This window comes from Apaloderma vittatum, unplaced genomic scaffold (assembly GCF_000703405.1).
Source record: "Apaloderma vittatum isolate BGI_N311 unplaced genomic scaffold, ASM70340v1 scaffold1378, whole genome shotgun sequence".
Classification (NCBI taxonomy): Eukaryota; Metazoa; Chordata; class Aves; order Trogoniformes; family Trogonidae; genus Apaloderma; species Apaloderma vittatum.
The window spans coordinates 93,110-120,299 of record NW_009732192.1 but is presented as its reverse complement, the minus strand read 5'-3'; the positions used below and the strand labels follow the sequence as shown (position 1 = coordinate 120,299).

The 27,190-nt window shown below is 40.0% G+C and overlaps 1 protein-coding gene across 1 annotated transcript in view; it reads left to right on the top strand.

Moving 5' to 3' along the window:
* Positions 1-27,190, top strand: part of TAF4 (TAF4 RNA polymerase II, TATA box binding protein (TBP)-associated factor, 135kDa) — a 35,514-nt gene that overhangs the window by 5,566 nt on the left and 2,758 nt on the right. Inside the window, 13 exon segments of the mRNA XM_009875418.1 lie at positions 12,543-12,709; positions 13,238-13,357; positions 15,059-15,178; positions 16,003-16,125; positions 17,200-17,289; positions 18,384-18,635; positions 20,034-20,178; positions 20,532-20,646; positions 21,273-21,442; positions 22,032-22,162; positions 22,761-22,886; positions 24,650-24,706; positions 24,789-24,908. Of these exon segments, the coding sequence (XP_009873720.1) occupies positions 12,543-12,709; positions 13,238-13,357; positions 15,059-15,178; positions 16,003-16,125; positions 17,200-17,289; positions 18,384-18,635; positions 20,034-20,178; positions 20,532-20,646; positions 21,273-21,442; positions 22,032-22,162; positions 22,761-22,886; positions 24,650-24,706; positions 24,789-24,908 (1,736 nt within the window).

The following is a 27,190-nucleotide window of genomic DNA, read 5'->3' as shown; positions in this document are numbered from 1 at the left end:
TCAGCAGGAGTAGTTCAGTTTCCCTCAGCTAGGAGTTGGGCTGCTAGGCTGTTGGGCAAAAGAAAAAAGCGGTAGGCGGAGAAGAATCCGACAAACTTTTAATTGTAAACCAATTTGTTTTATTTTTTCATACTGAATTTGGTGTTCTTTGGGTTACTTTGTACTTGAAACATGTACCCTGAAAGTGCCTGAATTAACTAGGAATATAAATAGATGAGGAAATCCACCAACTTCTATAAGACAAGAAACATAGAAAGGAATGGAAGAAATACTATGAAGTAGTGGAATGTAGTTGTTTCTATTTCTCACTGACTAGCAAGCGAGTTCGAACATATCCTGATTATAGTTTCCCTGTGTGTTGCATGTGCTGCCAATATTATGCCTGTTAACTGTGTTGGCATGGCTCTATTTTGTTAAAAATAATGTCTGTAATGCACAATGTTAATAGGAGCCTCTTGTAGTACTTATAGTATGTTTTACTTGCAAAGCATTTTCCAAAACTTAAACCTTGCAGCATGCCTGTGTGGTTGGTAAATAAAGTAGTATGAACTCTCCTTTAGAGCTGGGGGAAAGAGCAAGTTAGAGAAGTTCTGACTTGCCCAAGGCCATGAGGGAATCGATATTTTGCCAAGGTTGGAGCTTGGGAGTCCTGTAGTTGGCACGTCAAGTGGTATCTCTTTTTCTGAAAGATAACTGTGGATTTCTTCTGCAGAACTCTTCTGGGTGAGGGGTGGGTTTTATGTTCAAATCATGCATCAGCAAAAGGAACATTTTGCTTTGTTTGAAATCTGCCACATCAGATCTGCCATATGTCACCAGGCTGGAAGTTGTGTTTGTTCTTATTGCAACTTTCATAACCGAGGAATCCAGTGTGCCTATTAAATAATATAATTGTGATTCTGTTAAGCTATGAAAGCTATTAACTTTGACTACCTATTGTTCAATTCTGTCACAGAAAACAGTGTTTTTCTCAACAGTCTTTGGAAGAGTGTGTATGGGTCTGTTTCATCAGTTTATCTACACTTCAGATTCTAGTCTTTCTGAGTTTGTTGCGTATCACTAGGCTTATAATCAAGTTTGCCGGTCAGCGACCAGAAGCGAGTGATTTCTTTCTTCCGAGCCGTTTGTCACTCTGCTGCTGTACAATTTACATGCTGTTTCTATGTTCAGGGAGCTAAACAAGTTTTCCATCTCTGGAAATCTATGCGGGTTACTTCTAAAATGCAGCGGCTTGGTGTGAGGACCACAAATTTGGAAGCTGCCCGGGATTTGAGTCACTAACGCAGGGTGCTGCAGCAAAGTTAGCAACCTGAGGGGAACGTGTGACAGGTTGGGGCACTGATAAGACACATATTAGCAGGTATCGCAAGCTCTCTTCAAATGAAATGTTTGGGTGTGTGAAAACGTACTCCTGTTTGACTTCTCTGTTTTGGGAAATCATATGTAAATAGAGTCTTAAAAAAAATAACTTATGAAGCAGATGAGGAATGCAGTTGAAAGTGCTGATATTAGTCTAAGTGGGTTTTAGCAGAGAGAAGAGAGTGGCTTGTGGAAAGCTTGCTTTCTGCTCTCAGAAAAGCTGCGTGATCAAACACTAAGATCCTGCTTAGTAGGAACTGGACATAGAAGCTACTTAAGAATACGTTAAATGGTTTTTTTTGTTACTGTGTGCAGTTTTTGTCAGAAAGAGTTGACATCGACTTTTTACCGTGAAAATAACTGCTTTTGTCAGGACTGCTCTCTGTGTTGAAACGTTATGAATGTTTGTAACGCCATTTATCTGTTCGAATCTGCTCCGGGAATTTGATGCCATTGCTTGATGCTAAAAAGAAGGCTTTTGCCTGTTGGAAGACAGTACGTGTTTGCAAGTTTAGATTTTTTTGTTAGGCGTATTATTGCTTGTGAAAGAAGGTTGCAAGAGGTAGTGGCATTAAAAGAAAAAATTGCATTTCTTACAACTTAAGACAATGGTAGAAAGGAATTTTTAGTCGTATTTAGTTATTTTAGTTGTATTATAAGCTGTAAAGCTGTATGTGAAGGACGGCCAAACTTGAGAGAGAGTATGCGATGCTCCCAAATTACAAAGGGCTTTTTCTGTGTGTGGCCACAGGGGTATTCCTGTGTGTGAGTAGTTGTGTGATCTGTGAACGTTGCTGAAGTTTCCTTCGTTTCCCTCAAAGTTTCCCCTTCTCTGGCGCTGAAGCCTCAGTACGTCTCTGTCCCTTTGACAGATCGCACACGGGTGTTTTACAGACACAGTGGCTGTGGGGGTATACAGGCTTTGTTTTGGTTTTTTTTTGGTTTTTTTTGTGTGTGTTGTTGCAAGTTGTTGATGCATTAACTTGAATTGTTTTTAAACTAATTAAGGTCTTGCCTAAATGCAAGAAGTTGTGTATTTATACTGGTATGGCTTTCTTCAAAGTTGTAAAACCTTTCTTGACTGGATACAGTTTTTGCAGCCTTTATATAAATATATATATGTATATATATGTGTGTATATATATAGATGTATATAGATGTATATATGTTTAACCTTTTAGGGCAGTATTTCAGCTTAATCTGGAAATTTTTACCCTGGTTCTCTTCTGTGGTAATTTCCTTTCAGAAATGCTGGTTGTCTTCTAGAGGTATGGATGTCTAAAGGAACTGAGAGCCAAGTTTTAACCACAAAGCCTCTTGTCTTGGAGTAAATTTTTTTTCTGTGTATTTAATGTAGTATTTACTGTAAATGGAAATAATTGTTTTTGAGGCCTTATTTATCCTTTTAACTAAAGGGAGTTTAAGTATAAAATATTTTTGGTGAGAACAAAACCTTACTTACCATCATTATATAATGGTGTAGATTATCAATAATCAAGAAAGAGGTGGTAATTGTGAAGAATTGCTACAACTGCCTCCTGTTTCTGCAGTGGGATCTGTATAGGCAGGGTTCAGCACCTCAGCAGAGCTGTCTTAAGGCATTGTACAAATATAGATAATCTTTGGCTCTGCAGCTGTTGTCAGGCTAGAAATAACACTTTAAAAAGATGAGTTTCTGTACTTGTATTACCAGTGATCAGAAAGTTACACTTGGAACATAAAAGGCTGATTCTCAGCAAAGTGCGTAAATAGCTTTTAAATCCTTTTACTCGGGGACAGTCCTTTTACTGTGTATTTGTACAGGATTTAGTGCAAGGTTCAACGCAGTTGCCAAGCTCTTTTTGTGGGATTTGATAGAAATTGAGTAACTTCTTGACAGTGTAGAACTCCATTTCTAATTTTGAGCTGTGAATTATGACCGCCATGTACCATTTAATTTGGATGCTTTTTTCCTATTTAATGTATTACTAAAATACTTTTTCAGTAACATGTAACCAGTACTTAGACAATGAGTGACATAAAACTCCTGGCAGCACGTGCTGATATTTTACATGGCTGGCCTGACTGCTCTAACATTTGTGTTGAATCAAGTAAGTCTCTCAAGTAAAAATGATCTAACTTACCATAATTTGATTAATACTTGCTTCTAAGAGTAGTTGATCTGTTAAAAGCCGTGACAGTACTATTAGACAGAGCAAAGCAAGCGCTGGATAAACTTCGTGCACACAACCAGCGTGGGTTCAGTTGGAAAATGTTTGCTTCTAGATACCAGGGTATAACCAAGAGCCAAGCAGTGGGGTGTGCTGCCATGGTCTAGTCTTCCCTGAATGATTTGAGGGGGCAGCAAGGCTGTAGGAAGCTGCCTTCACACCTTCCTTCAGTTTATTAATCACGTATTTCTGTACGGGAGGGTTGGATTCGGTGCCTCTCAGGATGCCGTGACATCAGGTGTGCTCAGCGTGAGGGGTGGTGTGGCGAGTGGGACCAGTTGTGCTCACATGAGTCAGAAGAACCAACTCCAAGGAGTTCCTCTGAAGAATTGCAGCACCTGGGACACAAACATCAACGGAGGTGACCCAGAAGAGTGTTTGCGGAGGGGTCGGTGAAGGAGGTCAGAAGAAGGGATCTGGGGCAGGAAGGCTGAGAGTGCCTAAGCTGTGCAGAAGTTTATAGAAAACCAAGAGGAGCTGTTGGTTTTTAATAAACTTACGTGCGGTCATGTTTACGGGTGGATTGGAAGAAGAGACAAGTGTTTGTGCCATGAACTTCAACCTCTTATTTGCTTTCCTTCTTCCTTTTTTCCAGTGCATCATTTGGTTTTCTCTCCTCCATGATGGAGGGGGAGAGAAGGCACTAATTATTTATAAGTGTTAGTCATACCCCATCATTAAGCTTAGTCACTACTCAGGACTGTGCACTTGATGGTTAGTAAAAATTGAAACGAGACTTGGTTTTGTTTAAAAGCTTTCTGACTGCAAGCTTGCAGGTGTGAGAATACTTTTATTTTTGTGTTCAGGCTAACCAAAGAAGCAGTGCTATTTAATAAATGTTGCTATCGGCCAAATGACATGTAATATCATGTCCACGTTGGTAGTTTGTATTTGAACTCACAGGCGCAGTGTTTGGCATGTTCTCAAAGCAGAATAACTTCTGTATTGGCAGTGAGAGGTATAAAATCGCGGGCTCTTTCTGCAGAGAAGTACTTGAAGCTGTCAGTTGATAGAACTGTCTAACATTGGGTCTTCACAGCTCTGGGTGAAAAGGTGGAGTCGCAAAGGGTTTTTTCACTGCTGAAATGACACATATACCTAGAGTAGGGCATTCACAGTGGGGTCAAATTAAAGAAATGTGGGGATTTTTAAAATGATTTTCATGTACTTAGTTGTTTTAGGGTATTGCTTCTTGAAGGAAGATGGTGTGGATTTAATGCGTTGCTCCTCCTTAAGTGTTTGTGTGCGGGCTCTGGTAAATGCGCAGTAGCTTGCCTGTTTGCATTTCGTGAGGTGCTTGAACCGCACTTGGGTTGATACGCCTTGGTATGGACAAACTGCCAGAGGCGAAGGCTGAGTTTTAAAATCTACTATTTAGAAAAATAGATCAAAAGAGTTAGTGACATTTGATTTTGTGTCTTCCTTTCTCAAAACCAAATCCGATTTTGGTATAACTGCATTTTTGTTTGAGTACATTAAAATTAATGGCGGAGCTAAATCTGGATCACTTGGAGATCAGTAACTGAAATAACTGATTTAGTTCTTGATAGTGTTTTTCTCAGTTCTTTCTACGTCGGGCTAAAAGCAGATCCATGCGATGATTGAGCTGCAGTTTGACAGAGCGCTCTGGCGTTCTGGCTTTCTATGCTTGACAAGAAAGGATTGTTAACACACTTTCAAGGAAATACAGCTTTCCAGAAGAGTTAAAAGAGTTTCAAATCACATTGTTGTTGAAGTGTTTGTCAATTGTTGCCATATAAAATGACACATTTCCCAGAACACATCTTACGCACCTTTTCAACTGAGCAGGTAGGATTTCTTTCCATATGAGATCACTGTTAAGTACGGTGACTTCTTGGTACTCCAGCATGACATATTCCTTTAACTATATTCTTCATAATGTGTTCTTGTGTACTAGGTCTGTGCAAAACATGATTTTCTGTGTACTGCAGTCAGGATTCCTGATGATGTTTGAGAATGTATCTTTCATCTATGTTGGCAGTAAGTGTTAATCAGCTGTTCAAGAATTAGTATTTCACAGACCATAACTGTTCAGTTATGGTCTGTGTGTGTAGACTGGGCATGTGGGGAGAGTGATGCTAGGCAAATAAAGAGGAGTGCTGTAGTAAATGAATGCAATACTGAAACATTTAGGCATTGTATCAAGGTAAAATTTAACTTTACTCCAGAGTGACGTGAGTAGAAGGGTGAGTGATGTGCGTTTGTGTTCCTGTAACTAAGTTCCTGTCAGAACTCTGCCCTGCCGCTCCTCGCTAGGGTGTCGTGTTTAGTGCCTGTCAGGGGAGATTCCGAGTGTTTTGTATCAGCGATGCTCTGAAGCCCAACAGTCCTTTTCTTTTTTTTCGTGCTGAAAAAAGGCATGGATGCTGAACCCTTAACAGGCACCTCTAAGATGTGTTCCCCAACAGTCCTTTTCTTTTTTTTCGTGCTGAGGTGTAGCTCACCTTAAGCACGATGGATGCTGAACCCTTAACAGGCACCTCTAAGACCTGTTGAGCGTAGCGTGCGCTGTGTGCCCTTGGTACAGCTGTGCGCAAAGCCTCAGCCCACGGTGCTTTAGGGTGCCCCTTACTCTGAAACGAGACGTGAGGGACTGCCGGGGAGCCTCTCAGGTTGCTCCCGTGTGCTGGACAGCTCTGGGGCCGCCGGCCACATTTATGGCCCGGAGACTTGGAACTCGGCAGGGATCTAACTCCTGTTTGTACAGGCACTCCTCACCCGTGCCAGGGCAGCGCAAACGCTTCTGGAGTGGGCTGAAGTCACAGAAAGTCGTGGGTTCACTCTCAGCCAGCTGGTTTGCAGGAGCCGATACCTGCACTGTGCAGACCTCTCCGTAAGCGCTGTGGTTCTCCTTGCTGCGCTGAGGTGCCTCTATAAAAGTCCCAAACCAACTACGTTTATTCATGAAACTCAAGAGCCTGGATCGCTGATGGTGTCAAAGATTTTGGCAAGAGAGTTCAAGTGAAAGTTTTTTCAGCAGAGATCACCTGAGGTTCCAAGCACCTTAGCTCTGACAGTGCATCGAATAGGGTGGTGCACATCTCATCAGGTGCAAAATAATGTGTTTTCAATAACATCCACAGCTGTTGTTCTTTAAAATTTTGTGCTATTCATCTTGATTTGTAATAACTATGTCTCGTAAGTTGGCGTATAGATTGTCCTTTGTGGTGCTACATGTCTGCTGGTTTATTATAGATGCTGCTCTTTGACATATGTAAAAAAATTCTAAATGTGCTAAATGTTGTCTTGTATTAGGTCGGATTCCCTTAATTAGGCACATTTTCACCGAGCTGAAGTCAACTAGCAGACTTTGTTAGGTTCTTCCCTCTTTTGCTAGCATTGCGTTCCTGTAGAGTGAGAACTTTTCCAGGTGGGTCAGTCATCGTAAGAGCAGGATTGGGGGATTGTTGGACAGCACTGATGTCAGTACCAGGTTCTCTTTTCCTTTTCTGCAGTAAGGGACCCTATTACATCTCATTTCTGCTTGAAGTTCTTCCTGTAGTTTGTATAGGCAGCTATCCTTTTCTCCAGCTGTCTCTGCAGTATTTTTCTAGCTTTCCTCCATTCGAAAAATCTTAGAAACTTTGTCCTTTTTTAAAGGTTTTTGTTATTCCAGGGTCTCTGTGTAGCCTAATCTGCAGAGCATTGACTCATCCCCTTTGCTTCGTATGGTTTCTGTGGTGTGTACAGTATCAACTTGCATAACCCTCCGCACACTTGCTTTCCCTTTTTGTTGCAACAGAATATCTTCTGGCAATGCAAAAGGGATACTATTATAAAGCTTTCTTCTGCTAATACGGCACAGCCCGCTTATGATTACCGTCAGGGTTTTTTTTTGTCATGTCAGATGTTTGTAGCATCTTGCCACAAACGAGCATGTGCTCGAGGGCTTAAGGCACAAACTGCTTCGATGTTCAGATAACCTCGTAGTGAACTTTGCCGGCAAATCTAGTTAGGATTTGAAGATTTGCCAGTTGTCGGTGGACTTTATGATTGATAACCCGCTTTTCTAGAAAGGTTGGTAGGAGCTTTGATTTCCTACACCAGAAGCATCAGTACTCTATTTATTCTTTCAGACTTGGACGTTCTTTCTGAGCATCAGTGTGTGTGTATTGAAGGCGATTCTTTGATGCCTAATCGATCTCTCTGACCCTGTTTTTTTTCCTCTGGAAATAAAGTTCTGTTACTTTTTTTTGCTTTAAAAAGATAATTTCTCAGGAGGCCAGAAAAAGGTATTCTTCATACAATTTCACGATCATATATATCTATTAATTCTAATGTCAAGTCTCAGATACTTAAAAACCCCAACTTACTAGAAATCTAGGTTCCTTGGTAATGGCTCTGAATTGGTCTGGGTTAGACCGGGAGCTACATTGTGGGTAAGGAACAAAATTCATAAACTTGAACCCTCTGTTCTTCTGCTCAGTGTCTGCATCAGAAAAAGAAATGCTGTTAAAATGTGAGTTACCCAGATAATTGGAGTAGTCTGCAAAGGCTACAAAGTAAATTTTCTTATTTCTTTATTATTCTGATAATTTTGTCTTTAGTCTTTGCAAAGCCAAGGCACATTTCAAAGGAGGAGGGCATCAGAATAAATGCCTGGTTTGTGGTTTTTGACATCATATGGCCAGAGCTCTTTACTTTTTATTCCAATGCGTGATTTTACAAGTTTTATTAATTAAAAAAAACCCCAAACAATCCCAAATAAAAAAGATACTTTGTGAATGGCAGTGCCATTAGCAAATGGAAGTACAAGTAGCGAGAGACAAAGGTGTGGAATCGTGCAGCTGCATCCGAGAGGAGCGACCGTTTCCATCCCGACGCTCTGGCAGGCAGGAGGGATGTGGGAAGGGCTCCCCAGCCAGAAGGCGGGAGGTGGCCGCGGCACGAGTCAGGACCGCAAGTCTTGCTGGCGTGAGGAGCAATCCAAGGCAATTTTGTTAATCCTTCATTTGGAGCCGTGATGGATTGTTTAATTCAAGCTAAAATAGGAGCCCCTTTCAGGATTCTCTTAAGCGTCTAACTTCTAACAAAAATGGTAATTAATTTTAATATTAATTACTTTTTTAATGAGAGACTTGGAAAGAATGCTTGAATGTTTGCATTTTTAATAGTGAATATCATTTTAATGTACACGTGATCAGACTTTCTAGGAAAAAGAAGGCAGAGATACTTAAAATGGCCAAGTTTTATTGTCGTTTTGCTCTAATTGAACATTTCCCGTGATCTTTATTAGCTGTTTAGTCTCAAATAACAATTCATCCATTTGTGGAACATAAATCTGGATAGCACACTTGAAACAGAAAGATATTTTTCATCCTTACTTTAAATATGTTGCTGAATTTAATTAGAGAACCGAGATACAATCTTGGTACAATCTGTCTGTCTTCTAGTATGTGGTGGTCATTTTCGATCTGATTCATGTAGTGTTTGCACCCATATGCACTGGAGTTTGAGGTTATACTTGTCTGTATTTAGATATTTAAATTAGTATTAGAATATTTAAAATAAAAGTTTTGGAATGTAAGAGAAAGAAATGTAGAGGGTTTTTTTCTACACGTGTGGGCCCCTCCTTTTTTACTTTGTAACCACTGAGTCAATTGAGGGGTGGTGGGTGTATGTGTGGGGAGAAGGGGCTTTATAGCCCTACGGTGACTTTGTTTAGAAGCGGGAAATAAATGGGACTGCCTTTTTAATTCTTAATCAAGTTAGCCCCAATGAGCTTTCTGAACTTCACTGAAAATCCACTTAATGCCAGCTTAGGTGTAGTTAGTAAGGTGGGGGTTTTTTTGGGTTTATATATATATATTTTAGCTAATTGGGTTGGAAAAGCATCTGTAGCTGGGCTGGGGGAAGAGAAGCTGAGAGCAGCTCTGTCTGTCTTTTTAAAGCACTCAGTGAGTTTGGAGAGGTGCTAAGTGTTCCGTCAGGAATTACTCGCCTGCGTGCTCTGGTACCGGTGTGTTTCTGCACAGGAATTTCAGTAGGGAACTTCATTGCCATCTGAATTTTTACACTTTTTCTGAAATTACCCCTATACTAACAAGAAATAAGTTCAAGCAGGTAAAATGTCTTGGATCATTATACCACGATTAAAGTTTATGCAAGACTCCCCTGATGTTTGTAATTACCTTTATGTCTGTGTAACGCTCCTTAAGTGTGCACAGCAATTTATCAATAGTAGACCCTAACTTAAAGACACGTTAAGGGTATAAACTGCAATTGCCACGGATCAAATAGGGGTGTAGTATCAAGTAATATTTAAATAGGGACAGATCTGAATGTAGCTTCGTATGAATTACTTTTTTTTTTATTATGACTTCTAACCCCCTGTAGTTAGAAATCTAGGCCTTAAGAGTCAGGGTTTGAATTACAAATGATTATTTTGTCTGTCTGCTGCCAAAAATTGAACTTTCTGATATGTTTTCTAAAGCTCCCATTAATATGCTTTTCAGCTGTCTGTTTGAGCAGTTGTGCTCTGTTAATGTGGAGGCATGTTCTGATTTTGCGTGTAGCTCGGGGAGAATATTTCATTGTTCAGACATTGTGCTTACTCAGGGGTAGTCAACCTTCAGTTTGTGGTTCTCTCCCTTCTTTTCTCTCTTACTTATGTTTTGGGGAGCAAAGTAATGAGTTGACAGGACTGGTGTGTCCCAAGGGGTGGTTGTGACCTCAGTCACTTTTCCACTGAGAGGGAAATTTAAAAAAACAACCAACCCTTCCTCCCCAGACTCCAAGCTGTAGTATCTCTTACCTTGCTTCTGGAAGGAGAAAAAAAAAAAAAAGAAAAGTCTTTAAAGACTTTGGATGGCACGTTAGCCTTAGAATATCCTAGAACTCCCCAAATGGTGAATTTTGAGAAGGAAGTTTCTGACGGGATGTCAGCATAATTGTGCGACCTTTAAGGGTTTCTGAAGCACGGAGCGTGCGTGGTCGTATTGAGCCTTTCCAATCGCTGGGAAGTGAATGGTGGGGAACAAGCCGTAGTATTTGGTGTTGGCTTGAAAATAGCTCCTCTAATCAGACTTCCACTGTACTGATGTTTTCAGTTATAATAATATTGAAGATTTCCACTGATTCAGTGTTTAGCTTCTTCAGCTGATTATTACGAGGGATGACAAAAATGGGCAACATGAGTTCATTTCCCGAGATTTTATGTTTGCATATTGGAAGAGGATGCCAAATTCAGTTTGCACAGTAATGTGCTTGATGTAGTAGCAGATCCATTTACAGTCTTTAAAATATAGAATTTTTCAGTTTTTTTTTTTCTTGTCAGTAGCCTCCTCCCTGTAGCATGAGGGTGATGATGAGAAAGTATTGATGGTTCCAACGGATCAAGCTCTCTGTTCAGTGTTGAGGCTTTTACATTTCTTGTGAGCTCTGCTGGTGATGTATGGCTTTGCTATTTTAATGAAAATGCTTCTTGCTACATAAGTTACAGGAGAAAAGACCTTACTTGTGAGGATGGCTTTGAAAAGGTTTTTTGGGCTTGACAGGGAAACGAAGAGTATTTACCTCTATGGTCTGCAAGGTTATAAATAAGCTTTTCCTGCTCCTCCTTTCCAGAAAAACAGTTTGAGAATATTTTTTTCTAGATGCGACTCTTATCCGTAGCACATTGTGCCCCTGCCTTAACACTTCTAAATAAGTTGCAATGGAAAATCACGTTTTTGATGTAAACTAGTTTAACATCTCTGTGGCTCTGCTTCATGAAAAGAGAGTCAATGTAGAGAATGTAAGGAAAAATTAGGAGCAAATCAACTAATATAATCTGGTTTTCTTTTGAACTCCTTTTTTAGAAGTCAGTATGTGGGTTTTTGCAGTTTAACACTAGTTTTCGAACGGTCCAAGGAAACTGCTTAAGGTGTTGTCTGTAAACATTTCAGCTCTTTATCTGAACAGAAAAGCGAATAAAAGCTCGATTCCTTTGAAGCGGTTACGCTCTGAGATGGCAGAGACCAGATCTCCAGATATTGTTGGGGAACACATACAGGCTTTTTATTCACTGAACACCACTTGAGGAAAACTTTCGTGATTTCAGGAGTGCCTCTTGGTTTTCATGGTGAAGTTTGCTCCTCTAGTCGCTCTCAGAAGGGCTCACCAATCCTGAGTGCCCAGGGTGTTTCCTTGGGTGGCTTTTTCGGAGCTGGTGAGGTCCTGAAGCTCTGGGGAACTGAGGCACGCTGAATGAGGGAGCTCTTGGAAAGCAGCTCACGTGGTCCAGGTCCTGTTTGGGCTTTCAAGGAAGAGAGACAATCATCTGAAAAATCTGCCTGTTCAATCTGGTTCCCTATAGCTGCCCGCTGGGGTTAAGTCTGTTGATCTGAGTGACTGAGCAGGGAGTGACTGCCTCATTTCCATCTCCATTTTATTCTTCTTTTGGGGTGTAACGTGGCACAACGCAGTCTGCTGCAGATGCACACGAGAAAGATTATGATTTTATAGCCACTTTCATTACTGTGTTGGTTATGGGAAATTAATTTAGAACTGAGACAATTGTGTTCCTGTTGATGGTGAAGCCTATGTTTGATTAGATCCCCCCAGCTTAAAGAAAAATTAACAGGAAAATTGCAAGACTTTTATTTACAGTATTTCATAAAAGAAATTCCTTAGTAAAGGGCAGCAGAGTTTTTACATGGTTGCTAATTTTAACCTCTAATCACATGGAATTTTTTGGTTGGGGTGAATACAACTCATTCTGCGTTCTGATGCACACCATACTGAGCATTTTGATGGAGAAAAAGTATTCCTGTAATTAAGCTATTCTGTACAAAGTGTGGTGATGCAGCTGGGTGTTTTGCTTTTATTCCAAACAACTTTTGTTAGCCATGCGGCCCTTGTATAGCACTTGAATTCCCGATGTGTCCAACGTGGATAAAAACAAGAAAAAGAAAAAAGTTCTGTGATATTTGAAAAGAATGTACGTTTCTTGACCAATTTCTTTTTTCCCAGGCATGGTCCTTGTGCGCAGTGAGAATGGGCAGTTGCTGGTGATCCCCCAGCAGGCCTTGGCGCAGATGCAAGCACAGGCACATGCCCAGTCTCAGCCTCAGAATACCATGACTCCTCGTCCTGCTACACCTACTAATGCTCCTCCAGTGCAGATATCGACCGTGCAGGTTAGTTCTGTAATTTGTGGGGTTAAAAGCTGTAAGATTTTTTTTTTCCTGTGAAGAATACACCAGAAAGTAAGATTATGATGTTAGTGATTTGAATAAACCATTGATGAAACCGATGCTACAGAGGCTTTGCCACATGGTGTAGGGATTGCGTTTTGGTCCTAATTCTGTCAAAGTTGGGCTGTTACTCACTGGAAATATTTTTGCCCAGCTGAATGGCATGAAGTTTAAAATTGTTTGATGGAAAGAAGGCCATTCAAGGATGTGTATGGTTAACTTGTAGATATCTTTCCCCCTGAAAAAATCATTACTCTTTGTAAAACAAAAAAAGTGAGCATGTGTATATGTATACTGAGATCATCACAGTTGTGTTAAGACTAAAAAGCCTTCTCACAGTTTTATAGTGGTCCAGGTGGCTTATTTGTATCTGTAATAAAGGCAACAGTCCAGAAACAAAACACTAGGTAAAGTAGATTGTATTTGAATATAAGAACTAACGTGGTTTGGTTTTTTCCCTCTCTTCCCCAGGCTCCAGGAACGCCTATTATTGCACGACAGGTGACACCAACTACTATTATCAAGCAAGTGTCTCAGGCTCAAACAACAGTGCAACCCACAACAACGCTACAGCGTCCTCCTGTTGTGCAAGTGAGTCTGTCAAAAATGGGATGTGTACATGAGAGACTTCAGTTGTTCAGAGTAGCTGAAACCCTGCCAGAAACAGAAGAAATTGCTGAGTGTGTAGAAGAAATATCTTCTGGGTTATCCTTTTTGAAAAACTTGGAGATCTCAATTTCCTGTATATTTCGTGTTTATGTGTATTGTTTATCATTATTCCACATGACACTTACACGCATATATACTGAAAGGTATCCTGTTACTAGTTGGTGTAGTCACAGAACTGACTAAAATAAAACACCTTTATACTTTCTGCCTCAAGAAAGTGACAGATTCCCTTTGGATCTGAGCTGCAATGCTATTCCTGTGATGGACCTGCAGTTCTTGGAGTTCTGCAGCAAAATTTACAATTATGAAAAATTGCACCGTGCTGGCAGCCTTCCCTTCTACGAGCTTGTTCTCTCTTACACAGGTCTGTGCTTTGGTCTTTGTGCTTAGGGAGATTCTGATAACTCCGAGATAAGTAGTGGTATGTGGGCTCTCTTCTAACAGCCTGCCCTGTATTAATGAGATACTTTCCTGTAATTTTTTTTTTTTTTTGAGGGGTGGTGGCGTGAGTTTAATTCACAGTGCAAAAGTGCAAAATTCTCCACATGGCTTCCAGGCAACAGTGATACAATATGATTGCTGTCGCCTAATCTGTTTCATTGTGCTTTCTTCATCCTTTGAGTAGACAGGATTAGAGAGTTTTAATTTAAAACATGCAGGTTTTGCTATGCATCCAGTTAACCTTTTTCTCCTCAGAGAGCCTTTGCTTATGCCAGTGATCTTCCCAGATCTAAGAGTTAATTTACCTAACTGAGTCTCCTTCATTTGCATTGCTGTTATACCAGACAAAAAAAAAATCACTCCATCTACATTTTTTTTTTTGCTGTAATGAGCATACCATGGACTTCATTTATCCTGATTTTGAAAAATGAGACAAATTAAATCCTTGTTTCCTTTTCTGTCTCCCAGAATACCGATGAAAGTTAGCTTTGACAGCTCTGGAGTCTCTTTTCTTGTGCATGTTTAAAAAAACAAGTTTAGGAATGATTTCTTTTAGAATTCTGAGAGGTAGCTGTAGCTCAGTAAGAATTACTGTCCCTGGTTGGGTTGTCATTAGGAATTGGTCTGTGTTGGAAGTCCGTGAATGAACTGTGTACGTATAAAATTGTCATTTACAACGTTGATTCTGAAAACGTGGTGTTCCTGCTTTGAATTACCAACTTGTCCGCAAAACCAGCAGAATGTTTTATCCAGTTGCTCATGAAAAAACCTAGGTAAGACATGAGTTTTGTGGCCAACGTGCCTCTTCAGAAATTCTTCCATTGGAAGTGGTGTTTAAGGGAAAGGGCAAAAAAAAGCTATTATATTCACAGAAATGCAGCACTCATTTTAGTTGTTTTGAAACCACAGTGTCTGAGGGTATGTTTATGGTATTACTTTGCCGTTTTATACAGTAATCGAAAATCTGTGATCCTTAATTAACTTTTGGGATGTTGGGCTTGACTGTGTAGTGTTCGTGCCATCTGGTGGCTCTCTCTTGCCACTGCAGCAGGTCATAGCTGCTTTTTATGGCAGCTGTCAAAGATGCTCTGCTGTCCTGTGGCTCAGCTTGTCTGATGGCTCAGGAAAGCAGGTTTTTAGTAGTTACCAAGCCAAATAATCTTATGTTTGTGTTCTCTGCAGCCTCAGATTGTTCTGGGTGGTACTGCACAGACAACTACGTTGGGGACAGCAACAGCTGTACAAACTGGAACTCCTCAGAGGACAGTACAAGGAACGACGGCAACCTCCACGATTGCTACAGTAAGATGCTGAGTGCATGTAGAGTCATTTTGTTCACTCTCACACTGGTGTGTGTACGTACGTATATATAGACACACACACACAGATCAGAGTGGGGAGTAGTAAACGTGCAGGAGTTCTGTGAACTGTCATTCGAGGTCTTGTCAGCGGTAGTTCATGGTTGGACTCGATGAACTTAAAGGTCTTTTCCAATCTAGGCGATTCTGTGACAAGATAAACTTTGAGTAGAGCCATATAATTGTCCAGGAGGGATCGCAGGTGACTTGAATTTTGACAGCTGTCCAAGTATTAGTTTTAGTTTCTGTAACCGTTTTAACACACTCCTTTTAGAAAACATACTAGGTGTATCTTATAGGTAAGTGAAGTTCTGCACTGCAGAGTAGAACTGGTATGGGAAGGACTAAGAACTTGGCCCTGATTCACTCAAGATGCATGTTTCTCAGATGGCAAAACAGGAAGAATCTGTGCCCTGTGCTATGCAGTGGAAAGGAGGAGCTTTGCCATTAGTTGTCCTGCTAAAACGTGTGTTTCACATATACAGTGTGCCATTCTTAAAACATTTTGTTTCCTAACTTCATTAAGAATCATAATTTATTAAATTTTGTTAACAAAAATGTACAATGCATAATGTAGATATGAGGCAAAGTCATAATGTCTGTCTGAGCATGTCTTAAGTGGTGAGGGAAACAAATCTATAAATAATATTGTGCAGTGACGTACTCGAGACTTTACTTCTCAAAGTATATGGTCAGATCATGTGTTAAAAAGAATTTATCTGCAATTCTCTGACTGTTTCCTTTCTACCCCTCCTCCCTCCATAACAGGAAACTATGGAAAATGTGAAGAAATGCAAAAACTTTCTGTCCACATTAATAAAACTGGCATCATCTGGAAAACAGTCTACAGAGACTGCAGCTAACGTGAAAGAGTTGGTACAGAACCTGCTGGTAAGAAAAGTTTACTGAAAGCTGTAAAAACAGTATCTGGTAAAATGAAAGAGATTTTATAATCTGAGAGAAATCACACTGAAACATTTCTTCTGAATTAGAATATATGCATAAATTTTACTTTAGGCTTGTAAACAAGACATTAGTGCTCATATTCATGCATGACAAGGCAAGTAGAGTAAATGGTGACTTTTAAAAATTCTAATTTCTTTAATTGATAAAACAATGAGTAAAAAGATGAATTATGTACTCGAGGGAAGACACTACAGCTAGTGTAATAGCTGAATGTAGGAAATCACAAGCTTTTACCAAAAAAAAGAAATTATTATTATCTGAAGCTAATGTAAAAGCTTGACATACTTAGTGTTTATAAGACAAGTACTAGTAGCCTGGTTGTTGGCAACCTGTAAGGTACAAATGTTCGTTCCAGGTGGATTATTATTATCTGAAGCTAATGTAAAAGCTTCACATACTTAGTGTTTATAAGACAAGTACTAGCAGCCTGGTTGTTGGCAACCTGTAAGGTACAAGTGTTTGTTCCAGGTGTTGTTGTGTGACAACCAGAGATTGTCCCAAGACCAAAACTGGAAGTGTGTCTTCCTGTGAGGGATACGCTTTTAGTTTTGTGAGAGACATCTTTCTTTTTGAGCTTATGGTGGACACGGTTTTAGTTATTTGAAATGCAGTACTTTTGGAAAAGAAAACACCACAGGTGGGACTGCTCGGCTGTGCTGAGCGGTGGGTGACCGACTGATCCAGGTCGTGGTGACGTATTCTTGTAGGTTCCACCTGGCCCTTTGATCTCCACATAGGCCGTTCCTGTAGTGGTGAGAACTGAAGATGCTTCTTCAAATTGACCGAAAGATGGGAAGAAGAAAAAGATGAGACTATAGGTCTTATTAGTTGGAATTTGTGGTAAAGTTAGTTATTACCATAAAGCTATCGGTAACTAAAAATAGTGTGAGATGATAAACCCACTTATTTTCAAAAAATTGCTTAGTTTTACATTTTCCATTGAACATCTGCACAAGTTAATTTCTAGAGGTTTGTTCATTTGGATTTTCTGTTTTGAAGGATGGGAAAATTGAAGCAGAAGACTTTACCAGCAGGCTGTACAGAGAACTTAATTCTTCACCTCAACCTTACCTTGTGCCTTTCCTGAAGGTAACTTGCGTGCACTGGTCCTTATATATTTCTGTGCTTATGTATCACCAGCAATGAACACAAGCACATCTTTTACCAGTATAAATGGAATTCCAGAATGGTGTAAATGGAAATTTTTAATTGTCTCTGGTTAGGTTTTTGCTCCCTTAAAAAATAGTTCTGCCTTTTGGTTCCAAGAGTTTGTAGGATTTATTGGCAATAACATAATTTCTACAAGAGTGTCACGTTGTAGCTCTTCAGAGAAATCTGAAAGGTTTTCTTTCTATGACTTATAAGCAGTTTCTTTCCATAGCACCAAACCCATGAATTCATTTATTATCCTCTTTGTAGTCTTGGAAAGAAAGCAAGGATTGAATGATGCGGGAAACTGTACCTTCTGGACAAACTCATATTCTTTTGCCTGTGCTCTGTAACTGTTTGTATGGATAAACAGAAAAATGTAATAAATCCCATTTGTCATAAACTTTCTAGTCATTGAACACATCTCAGAACAATGCTTATTTTGAAACATTTGCCATCTGAAAATCAGAGAAAATACAACAGCGCTGTATGGCAAGAGTGTAACTCTGCTTGACTGATGCCTGATTTAGGGGTGTAGTTGTGGGTGTGTGGTGACATTTCTGGGTTCTTAAATGCTTGTTCAACCTTGAGCTGTTCGCAAGGACAAAAACTATCACCGTAAGAATCTGGTAAAACACTGGAGCTGTTCTGAAATCTCCACTGGTGTTCCAGTATGCCCTGTAAGCCATCACATGTCACAGCTTGTATATGTGTGATAACTCAGTTGAGGAAGACAGCACGGGCTTGGGTTGATAAATACCTACCGGGGTTCCATAACGTGGATGCCCACGATATCCAGTCTTCCACAACGAAACTTGTGTCACTCTGTCCAACTTCAAATGTCTAACTCTGTCTAACTTTAAATACCGTACTACCGTACGGTATTTCTGCGCACGTCCCTGTCGTGATTCCTGAGGTGCGTGCAGCCTGATCCACCGGACTGAAATGAAATGTAGTGCTTTTTACAATAAATGTTTCTTTGTGCAACCCAGGGTTAAAATACTCAAGCGAATTCTTTCCTTTCATCTTTTTAGAGGAGTTTACCTGCCTTGAGACAGTTAACACCGGACTCTGCAGCGTTTATTCAGCAAAGTCAACAGCAGCAGCCAACAACGCAAGCAACGATAGCGACGATTCCGTCTGCGGCCGTGCTTATAAGCTCCTCCGTTCAGCGCACAGCAGGGAAGGCGACTGCGACTGTAACAAGTACTCTCCAACAACCTGTCATCAGCCTAACTCAACCTGCACAGGTTGGTGTTAGTAAACAAGGACAGTCTGCACCACTGGTACGTAAGCTGAAGTGCATCATCTGTTGTGGCACAGGGTTTTTTTGATAATGCAGTGACTTTTCTTCTTGAATTGGTAGTTCAGCTTCTTCAGAGATTTTTGAGCTCTTTAGAGGAACTGGCTACTAAGAAAAACTAAAGTGTAGTTTAAACTCCATTCTTCATTAAAGTACTACATTATTTCCTATTTTAGCCTGAAATACTGGCAGATTGCTCTCTCATGGATATGTAGCGATGGAGACAGTGTTCTGGAGGATCCTTCATTTCTCACCTCCTAAGTCTAACAACAGATGACCCCAAAAGATGAGCTAGGCCTAGACACAAACCAAATAAGAACAGCATAATATGCAACACTTTCTTTTTAACTCTTCTCACAGCAAAGCAGTGTCTGAGTTTGAGCTTCTTCTAGGATGTGTATTAATTAATATATATAGTTAAATTGCTAGGGGTTTTTTGTTACTTCAGCATCCCCTTTAGAGCGTTTGGCATTCATCTGAGCTGCTCTGTCCAGAAATTTCCGTATAAAATTCAAAGGAGATATCTCTTTTTATTACTCCACAATTTTTTCTCACTTACCTTGAGAGAAAAACTACTGATTATATTGATCTCAACTGACTTTATAACCTAGGTGTTGTAGAAGGAACTTAGGAACCTAGAGAAGGCATCAAAACTGAACACTAATTAGTGCTACATTTACAAGAAAATAGTTTGGCCTTTAACTTAATTATATGAAATAGTAACAAAAGTAGGAGAAGAAAGATTCGCAGTGTTACAGAAACGGAGTTTGCAGAATAGGCAGAGTTGTTAGATTTCTTTACAGTAGTTTGCAAGTAGGTTTCTGAGAGGTCAGAAGATGGGTTCGGGTAAGTGGCTGTGACTGCAGCATCGCGCTGTGACCCCGCTGTCAGGAGTTCATGTTCAGAAGCAGCGTGGCAACAATTTCCTGAGACTTGATCTAACCTGACAATGCTACAGTACAAAGCTACATGGCTGTAGCTTATGCTGATTCTGAATGAAAACAGCGTATTTAGAACCAACTGGATTATCTTTATCGTGTCTCTGTTATTTTTAGTTCTAGAGTTTGTTCTGGCAGATCCACTTTGCCTCTGAATCTCTAATGTAGAATCCACGCGCAGGAATTTTTAACTGGACCTTGGTGATTATAGATGTTTGATTAATGATTTCTTTTCAGTATCACAAAGTGAAATATTAGTTTTCCTGTAATGTGTAATTTATCTAAAGAAACTTTTAAATACCTTAAAATGGGCTGATTCTAGATCAATGTGTTAAGATCACAACTCACAAATCGATTGCTAGGATTTGTTCTTCTCGCCTGATTCTTAGTCCTAGTTATTTCTCAGAATATTTACAGTTTGGTTTTTTTCCTTTCCTTTGCAGGTTATCCAACAGCCTCAAAAAGCAGGGACATTGATAAGGCCCCCACAGGTAACATTGACACAGACACCGATGGTAGCGTTGCGGCAACCACACAGTCGTATCATGCTCACTACTCCTCAAATTCAACTGAACCAGCTTCAGCCAGGTACGAGGTCGAGATACTCGGTGTGTGCTGTGTTTGAGAACATTAACTAAGTCTCGTTTGTGAATGCCAGTTCCCCAGTGCCCCGTGGCCGTACGACGGCTGTTGTACTCAGTGCGTAGTGCCGCAGTGTCTGGGGGTACACGTGTGTCGGGGCAGCACTTCCAGCAAAAGAAATTGTTTGGATGCTGGAGTTGTGTGGGAAGGTGCCGGTTTTAGAGGGGTGGATTCTGACAGTTGCTGTGGAGGCAAAGTCTTTGCGCCAGACCTGTTGCCGTGACTGCCTGTGACTGGCTTGTACCTCTGAACTCTGATGCAGGATTTGGTGACTACAAATCTTGTCTTTCTCCTTGTAGTACCGGTGGTAAAACCCGCAGTATTACCTGGAAACAAAGCTATTGCCACTGTTTCGACACAAGTAGCTGCTGCTCAGAAGAATAAACTGAAGGAACCTGGGGGAGGCTCTTTTAGGTGAGGAACCACGTGCTTATTTGTGCTTGTGCCGCCTGAGCACCCTGCTCAACTCGGTGGGAACCTTTCTGGCTGCTGCAGGGCTGCTTCGTCGGGCTGGGCAAACTCACAAGAACTAGAGGTGGATTTTCGGTGGGCGAGTTTGCTACTTGAACAAACAGCGGTGGACATCCGTGTGCCGGACCGATTTCTGCAGTTAGCATGGCATTAAGGATAAATATCAAACCTGACAAAAAATTCCAGCCTGGGCAAGCAAACAGAACTCATTCCTTCCTCCCAACTCTGCTTGGGTTATTTGGTGTACAGCCTCTCTTACTGAGTGCAGTTTATTGTTGTTATGTGGTAGTGGGGTGTCTGGTCTCCTATTTCTCAAGGTATTCAACAATTACATAATAAGAAAGGATCTTGATAAAACAAGACGTATGAAACTGCAAAAATACTTAGTGCTCTTTGAAGTCAAATTATCTTAGTTTTATTTTATCATGTAATAAAAGTAAGTAAAACGCGAAAATGAAATGAAATATTCAGGTTTACTGTGGAATTCATTATATGCAGCTGTAGTGTTACAGCAGTGGGCTCACATAAGCACAAAATGTTATGAGTATAATGAGTTTTCCTTTCTTAAGGGATGATGATGACATTAATGATGTTGCATCAATGGCTGGAGTCAACCTGTCAGAGGAAAGTGCTCGAATATTGGCGACAAATTCTGAGCTAGTGGGCACATTAACAAGGTCCTGTAAAGACGAAACCTTCCTTTTCCCGGCACCTTTACAAAGAAGGATATTAGAAATAGGTATGTTGATTTTTCTTGAACTTGAATAAAAACAAAGGTCACTAGTTTAACTGAAAGCATTTTCCGTAGGAATTGGTTTGGATAGTTTAAAGTGGCTGGAGTAGTCACCTTTTGTATATTGTGATGCGCGTGCACAGTCACTCAGCTTACAGAAGTAGAATAGGGTTAAGGGACAGCAAACCTATAGAGTTGCTTTCTAAAATTTTAACATGAAAGTTTTTGGACATTGGTTAAAATTCTGACTGTATAAAATGGTAAGATGTAACAAAAATAATGACATTTGTGTTTTAAAAAGAAAACCCAAATGCTTTTATCGTACTTATGTACTAGCATGGAATTGATGGTGGCAGAAAAAGCATTCCTCAGTTATTTGTTATACTGTAATATACAGCATTTATTAATAGATTGGAAGTTTTGTTAAGCTAATGTAAAGTTTCAAATGTGTGCCACTTCCTGTTTAATGCTAGTCTGAGAAATACTGAAGGCCTTGTTTTGCAAAGAACATTTAAATTTTCGTGACTGAGATTAGCCACATGTTTAGCTGTAGTGTAGGATAATTTTGTACAACTGACTTGTGTCCTGATCGTAGGTAAAAAACACGGAATAACAGAAATACATCCTGATGTAGTTAGCTACGTATCACATGCTACACAACAAAGGCTACAAAACCTCGTGGAAAAATTATCGGAGACTGCTCAACAAAGGAATATTTCTTACAAGGTAACTGTGTTTAATTTCACAAGTAAAATGGCCGAAATGCACAAGTTCAGTAGGCTATCATGTTGGAAGTTAGGTTGTTTATCCTTTTTGTTTCATCTTGCATTAAGATATTGATATACACGGGTGACTAGAACTCTTGAGCTTGCTTGTCCAAAATGTTTTTAGAACAAATGCAGAGAAACTGTGTCCTCCCCTTTATTATGTCAAATATTTAGAGTCTGAGTGATTGTGCAATCCAATAGGCAGACAGAAGCACTGCTTTGGATTCTCCAGAGACTGCTGCCTGACAGACGCGTGTTCTTAATAGATGCAAATGCCTACACCGTCAAAAAAAACTCCGTGCAGCTCTGTGAACTACGGTTGTGAGGTTAAGGCTGTGATGATATTACTTTAGAAGGCAAAATCTGATGATTCATGGAATAGAACAAAATGCTTTTAAGAATTCTAGCTGGTTTGACTGGTGTAAATATGCACTTGCTATTTGTTTGAAAAGGACAAAGTGAGCGTTTGAGCTTTAAATGTATATGTTCTTCTGCAGTACAAGCTAACAGCTTTGTTTTTAAGAAATGTAATGAGAAACATGTTTGCCTGTTTTCAGGATGATGAAAGATACGAACAAACAAGTGACGTTCGGGCACAGCTCAAGTTCTTTGAACAACTTGATCAAATAGAAAAGCAACGTAAAGATGAACAAGAAAGGGAAATTTTAATGCGTGCAGCAAAGGCAAGTGCTTGGATTTCACATACATTTGCAAAGTGTCATTTTTTGCGTCAAAACCACCGTTTCTTTTCATTCTAAAGTGCTTGCAATGAAGGGGAAGACTCATCTTCAAAGGTGGAGCTTGATGGAGATGTTCTTTAGCTAGAGCTCTGTTCTGCTTTTCATGCTAAAGCATGCGAGACTGATTTTGGCGGTCTCATTGCATGTTCCCAAATTAACAAAGGCCTTAAAACTTAGTGTTTGTACTTGCATTGTGAAAAAGATTAATTTTGTAGCTTGGTGGTACTCTTAAGTGGAATAGGGAGGTTGCGGGTATTTTGGAGACTAGAAACAGAATTCAGATTGTACAAGTTGGAGAAATACAATAAATAGGAAGCAGCTGATGTAAGCACAAATGTAAGAATTAGACTTTGTAGTTTTACTTGATGACCCTAATAGAGGCTGACTATGACTAACTAGACAGGAGCGCTCTAGAAATAATTCACAAAACCTAAGGTTTCTGTTGGGTTTGTGATCTGGTACAAGATGATAATGTCAAAATCCAAATTTTACGTAAGTTGTGAACCAACACCTTCATTTCAATTGGTTTCTTTTACCCCTGACCTGGAGTACTCTGTGCAGTTTTTGAGCCCTCCACCAAGAAGACTTCATGAGGAAAGTGGTTGAAAGTTCTAGAAAATGTGACCTATGAAATAAGATTAGAGGGTAAATCTGTTTAGTTCAGGAGAGAAAAGACTGGGGTGAGACTTAAGTTGTTGTGACTGTTTTGCATATTCATAAATTCCCTGCGTCTGCTGTGCCTACAGTGCAAAAGAGAAGACATAGGTTAATTGTTAGGAAAAGCTGGATATTTTAAGGGTACTCGAACATTGAATTAAAATATTTTTTGTTAGCGATCTAAAAAGGGCATGGGATTATCAACAATTGGGATTTGTTTGAGTATAGTGAGAGCAGGGATAGGTGGATGTTGATCTCCGAAGTAACAGGCGATAGGACAGGAGGAAACAGCCTCCAGTTGTGCCAGGGGAGGTTTAAATTAGACATTAGGAAAAATATCTTCACCAAAGGGGTTGTCAAGTGCTGGAACAGGCTGCCCGGGGGAGCGGTGGAGTCCCCATCCCTGAAGGGATCTGAAAGCCCTGTAGATGTGGCCCTTAGGGACATGGTTTAGCGGTGACCCTGGCATTGCTGGGTGAACAGTTGGGCTCGATGCTCTTCAAGGTCTTTTCCAAGCTAAATGAGTCTGGGATATGTACAAGTAGGTGCTTAAGCGACATGGGCAAGGCTGACGTAAATGGGCTGTTGGTCAGGCAGCTGCAGTTTGTTAAGTCCATGTGTAGGAGTAGCAGAAAGATGTTCTTAGTAAGCGTGTAACTACCCAGCAATGGGAGGGATCTTCCGAAAAGCGCAGGTCTGATCCCTTTTTTGATACGCAAAGTGTGTTTCACAGATCTTGTGTAATTTGTGTCTTGTAATGACATTGTTTAAGGCATAAATTCCTGTGTTATTTTTAACGAAGTTGAAAAAGGGTGTGTCTTTTCAAGACGAGGTACCTGAAATTAAGAAATGGAAAATATCTTTTAATTTCTAAAAATTATTTTCCCTGTTGCCCTCTCTGGGAGTGGTAGGTATTCTTCACTTCCTACTGAAGAACTACTTTCATATGCTGTGTAAAAAAACCTTATAATCTTTAATTGCTTTTGTAACTGAATTAATTCTTCTTTCTTTTTCTCCAACCGTTCCGTGTTCATCCTTTATCAACATAGTCTCGATCTCGACAAGAAGATCCAGAGCAGCTTAGGTTGAAACAGAAAGCCAAGGAGGTAAGCATTCACCTTAAGGTGAAGTTTTATTTTGGGAATACAAGAGAAAAATAATTAATTGTACTTCTCCTGGCAAATGCAGATGCAGCAACAAGAGCTAGCGCAGATGAGACAGAGGGATGCCAACCTGACTGCGTTAGCTGCGATCGGTCCCAGAAAGAAAAGGAAACTAGATTCACTGGGATCTGGATCAGGGACAGAGGTACGGTGTGATTGTGATGTTTCGTTTTGCTATGTCAGCCTCTAGAAACTTGTTGATTCGGAGCTTTCTGCCTCGTTTGGGGAAGCTTTCTGTGTGATAGAAGCACATTTCATCTTCATATTTCCTTGCTCCATGGCCAGGATCCCTTTTTACCATCTGTGTAGAGGCATAGGAAATCGAAGTGGAGGTGTCGTTCCCTTCTCCGTGGAACTGGAGGAATGTTAGAAAAGCCGACTCTGTTCTCTCAAGTCTTTGGGTTTTTGGATCTTTGTAGTTTTGGGAAGAGACCGTTGTGCTTGTAGCCGGTCTACGTAGATTGCACTGAGGTGGGTGCAGTTGTAGAGTTGAATCACCACTAAATTTGACAGCAGGAGCTTCAGGTTATAGGAACTTGTCCAATTTCTTTCTTCGGCTATTGATTTGCTTTAGTTTTAATATCTCTGCAGCAGATGAGTTTCCCCAATTCCACCTGATAATGATTTCTTGCACGTCATTTGTGTATTCAACTGTTCAATGTGGTATTTCTAAAATTTCTCTGCAGACTAAGTATCAGTATGCTCAGTATCTGATTAATGTGAGTTTAAATTCAGGTGGATTGGTAGACAAGATAGATTGCTAAACAAGTTACTAAGCTTGAAATGGTGTAAAATTGCTTTCTACATGGAAGAAATTCAACGTGGGATTTCTCTAGGGTGTAAAAAGAATAAAATTTTCTTGAAACTTGTAATTTGCAGGGCCAAAAGCTCTCTTTGTAATTTGAGGATTTTTCCCTGCAGGGTTTTGTGCCTGACAGCAAGTGTCAGGATAGTAATAGTTTAATAATTCTGTTTGTTACTCCCTGAGCATTCAAAATTTTTAGTGCTAAAGCATTTATACCGTAGAAAAACCTTTTGCTTCAAAAGCATTCACCTTACTTGATACTGAATTGCTAGAAAAAAACATTTGCATGTGCTAGATATAAAATGTTAGAGAACCATCAGAATACTAGTAAATGTTATTTTTATTTAAAAAAAGAATCAAGCCTCCTGAGCACCTTTTAAAGTAATTTTGAGTTTTGAAGTTTACTAAAATGACTATTACTGATAATAAGGCTTTTTTTGTTTGTTTGTTCGAAGTGAACAGATTGCCGTATTAAAGGTTTATAAATGTGGTTTAAAATTATAAAAGTTGCAGAATGCGGCACTTTTACGAAGATAGATGCTTTTATAAATGAAATTCTCTGAGCACACTGGAGTGTCTCACGCAGTGTTAGTGTTGGCATCACTTACGCATCCTCAGCTGTGCAACATTAATAGTCTGTTCATGTCACTTGGGTTAGGGAATGTGTTTTACAGCTCCTGTGAACACTTGTTTGTATTTCATCTAAATCTGACTAATTTAGTTATCCTAGATTAATCACTTACTGGTTAACCAATTAACTGTAGGTTCCCTGGAAATCTAATCTTTTTGTCTGTTTAATTAAGAACCAGCTGCTTTTGATCTGACAGACTCACAGCTGTGCTTTTGCTGCTGTGTCACTTGACATTTTTAAATGGAGCTCCGCTTGTCACCATTTGTGTGCGGGTTGTGGTTAAGGCATGTTACGAGTGTGGAAAATAAGGTTTGTCATTAGTTAGACACAGATCTGCAAATGGAAGCTTTTGATGTCTAGGAATGCTGGATCTTAATTACGTATAAAATCACTTCTAAGTAGTAATTGTACTGTTTTGTTTCAAAATTCAACGGGACAGGTTGCTGTCAGTTTTAAGACTTTTATGTTCTGTGATTTTACTGAAAGTTACCAAAAAGCTTCTTGACTTACTCCATCCCTACAAGAGTAGCATAGTTCTGTGTCTTTACAAAACCCCTCCTAAATCTTACCTTTGCATTTAAAGTATTACAGTCTACATATTAACATCTGGCGCGAGCTTCTCCTCAGGAATATTTAAAAACCAAATATTAAAACCTCTTCTGACCAGTCTCTCTATTGCCTTGCTAGTAGCCGTGTGTCTCTGACAAGATTCAGTCAGCACCCAGTGCTCTCGTGCGTCTTCCACTTTCCACTGAAGCTGATGGGAATGAGGCACTTGAGTTGTGCAAGTGCCATAAAATACCCTTTCGAAAATCCAGCCCTTAAAGCGTCCTGACTGCAGGATTTCAGGGATTCAGTGCTTGCTGGTTTGACAGGTGACTTGCCTGAGGAACCAAGGTCTGATTTCACCGTTAGTGGAGTGATCCGTGAGCACAGCGTGCTGCTGACCCAGAGCTGGGGATTTCCTTCATCAATAATGGGATCATTTTGT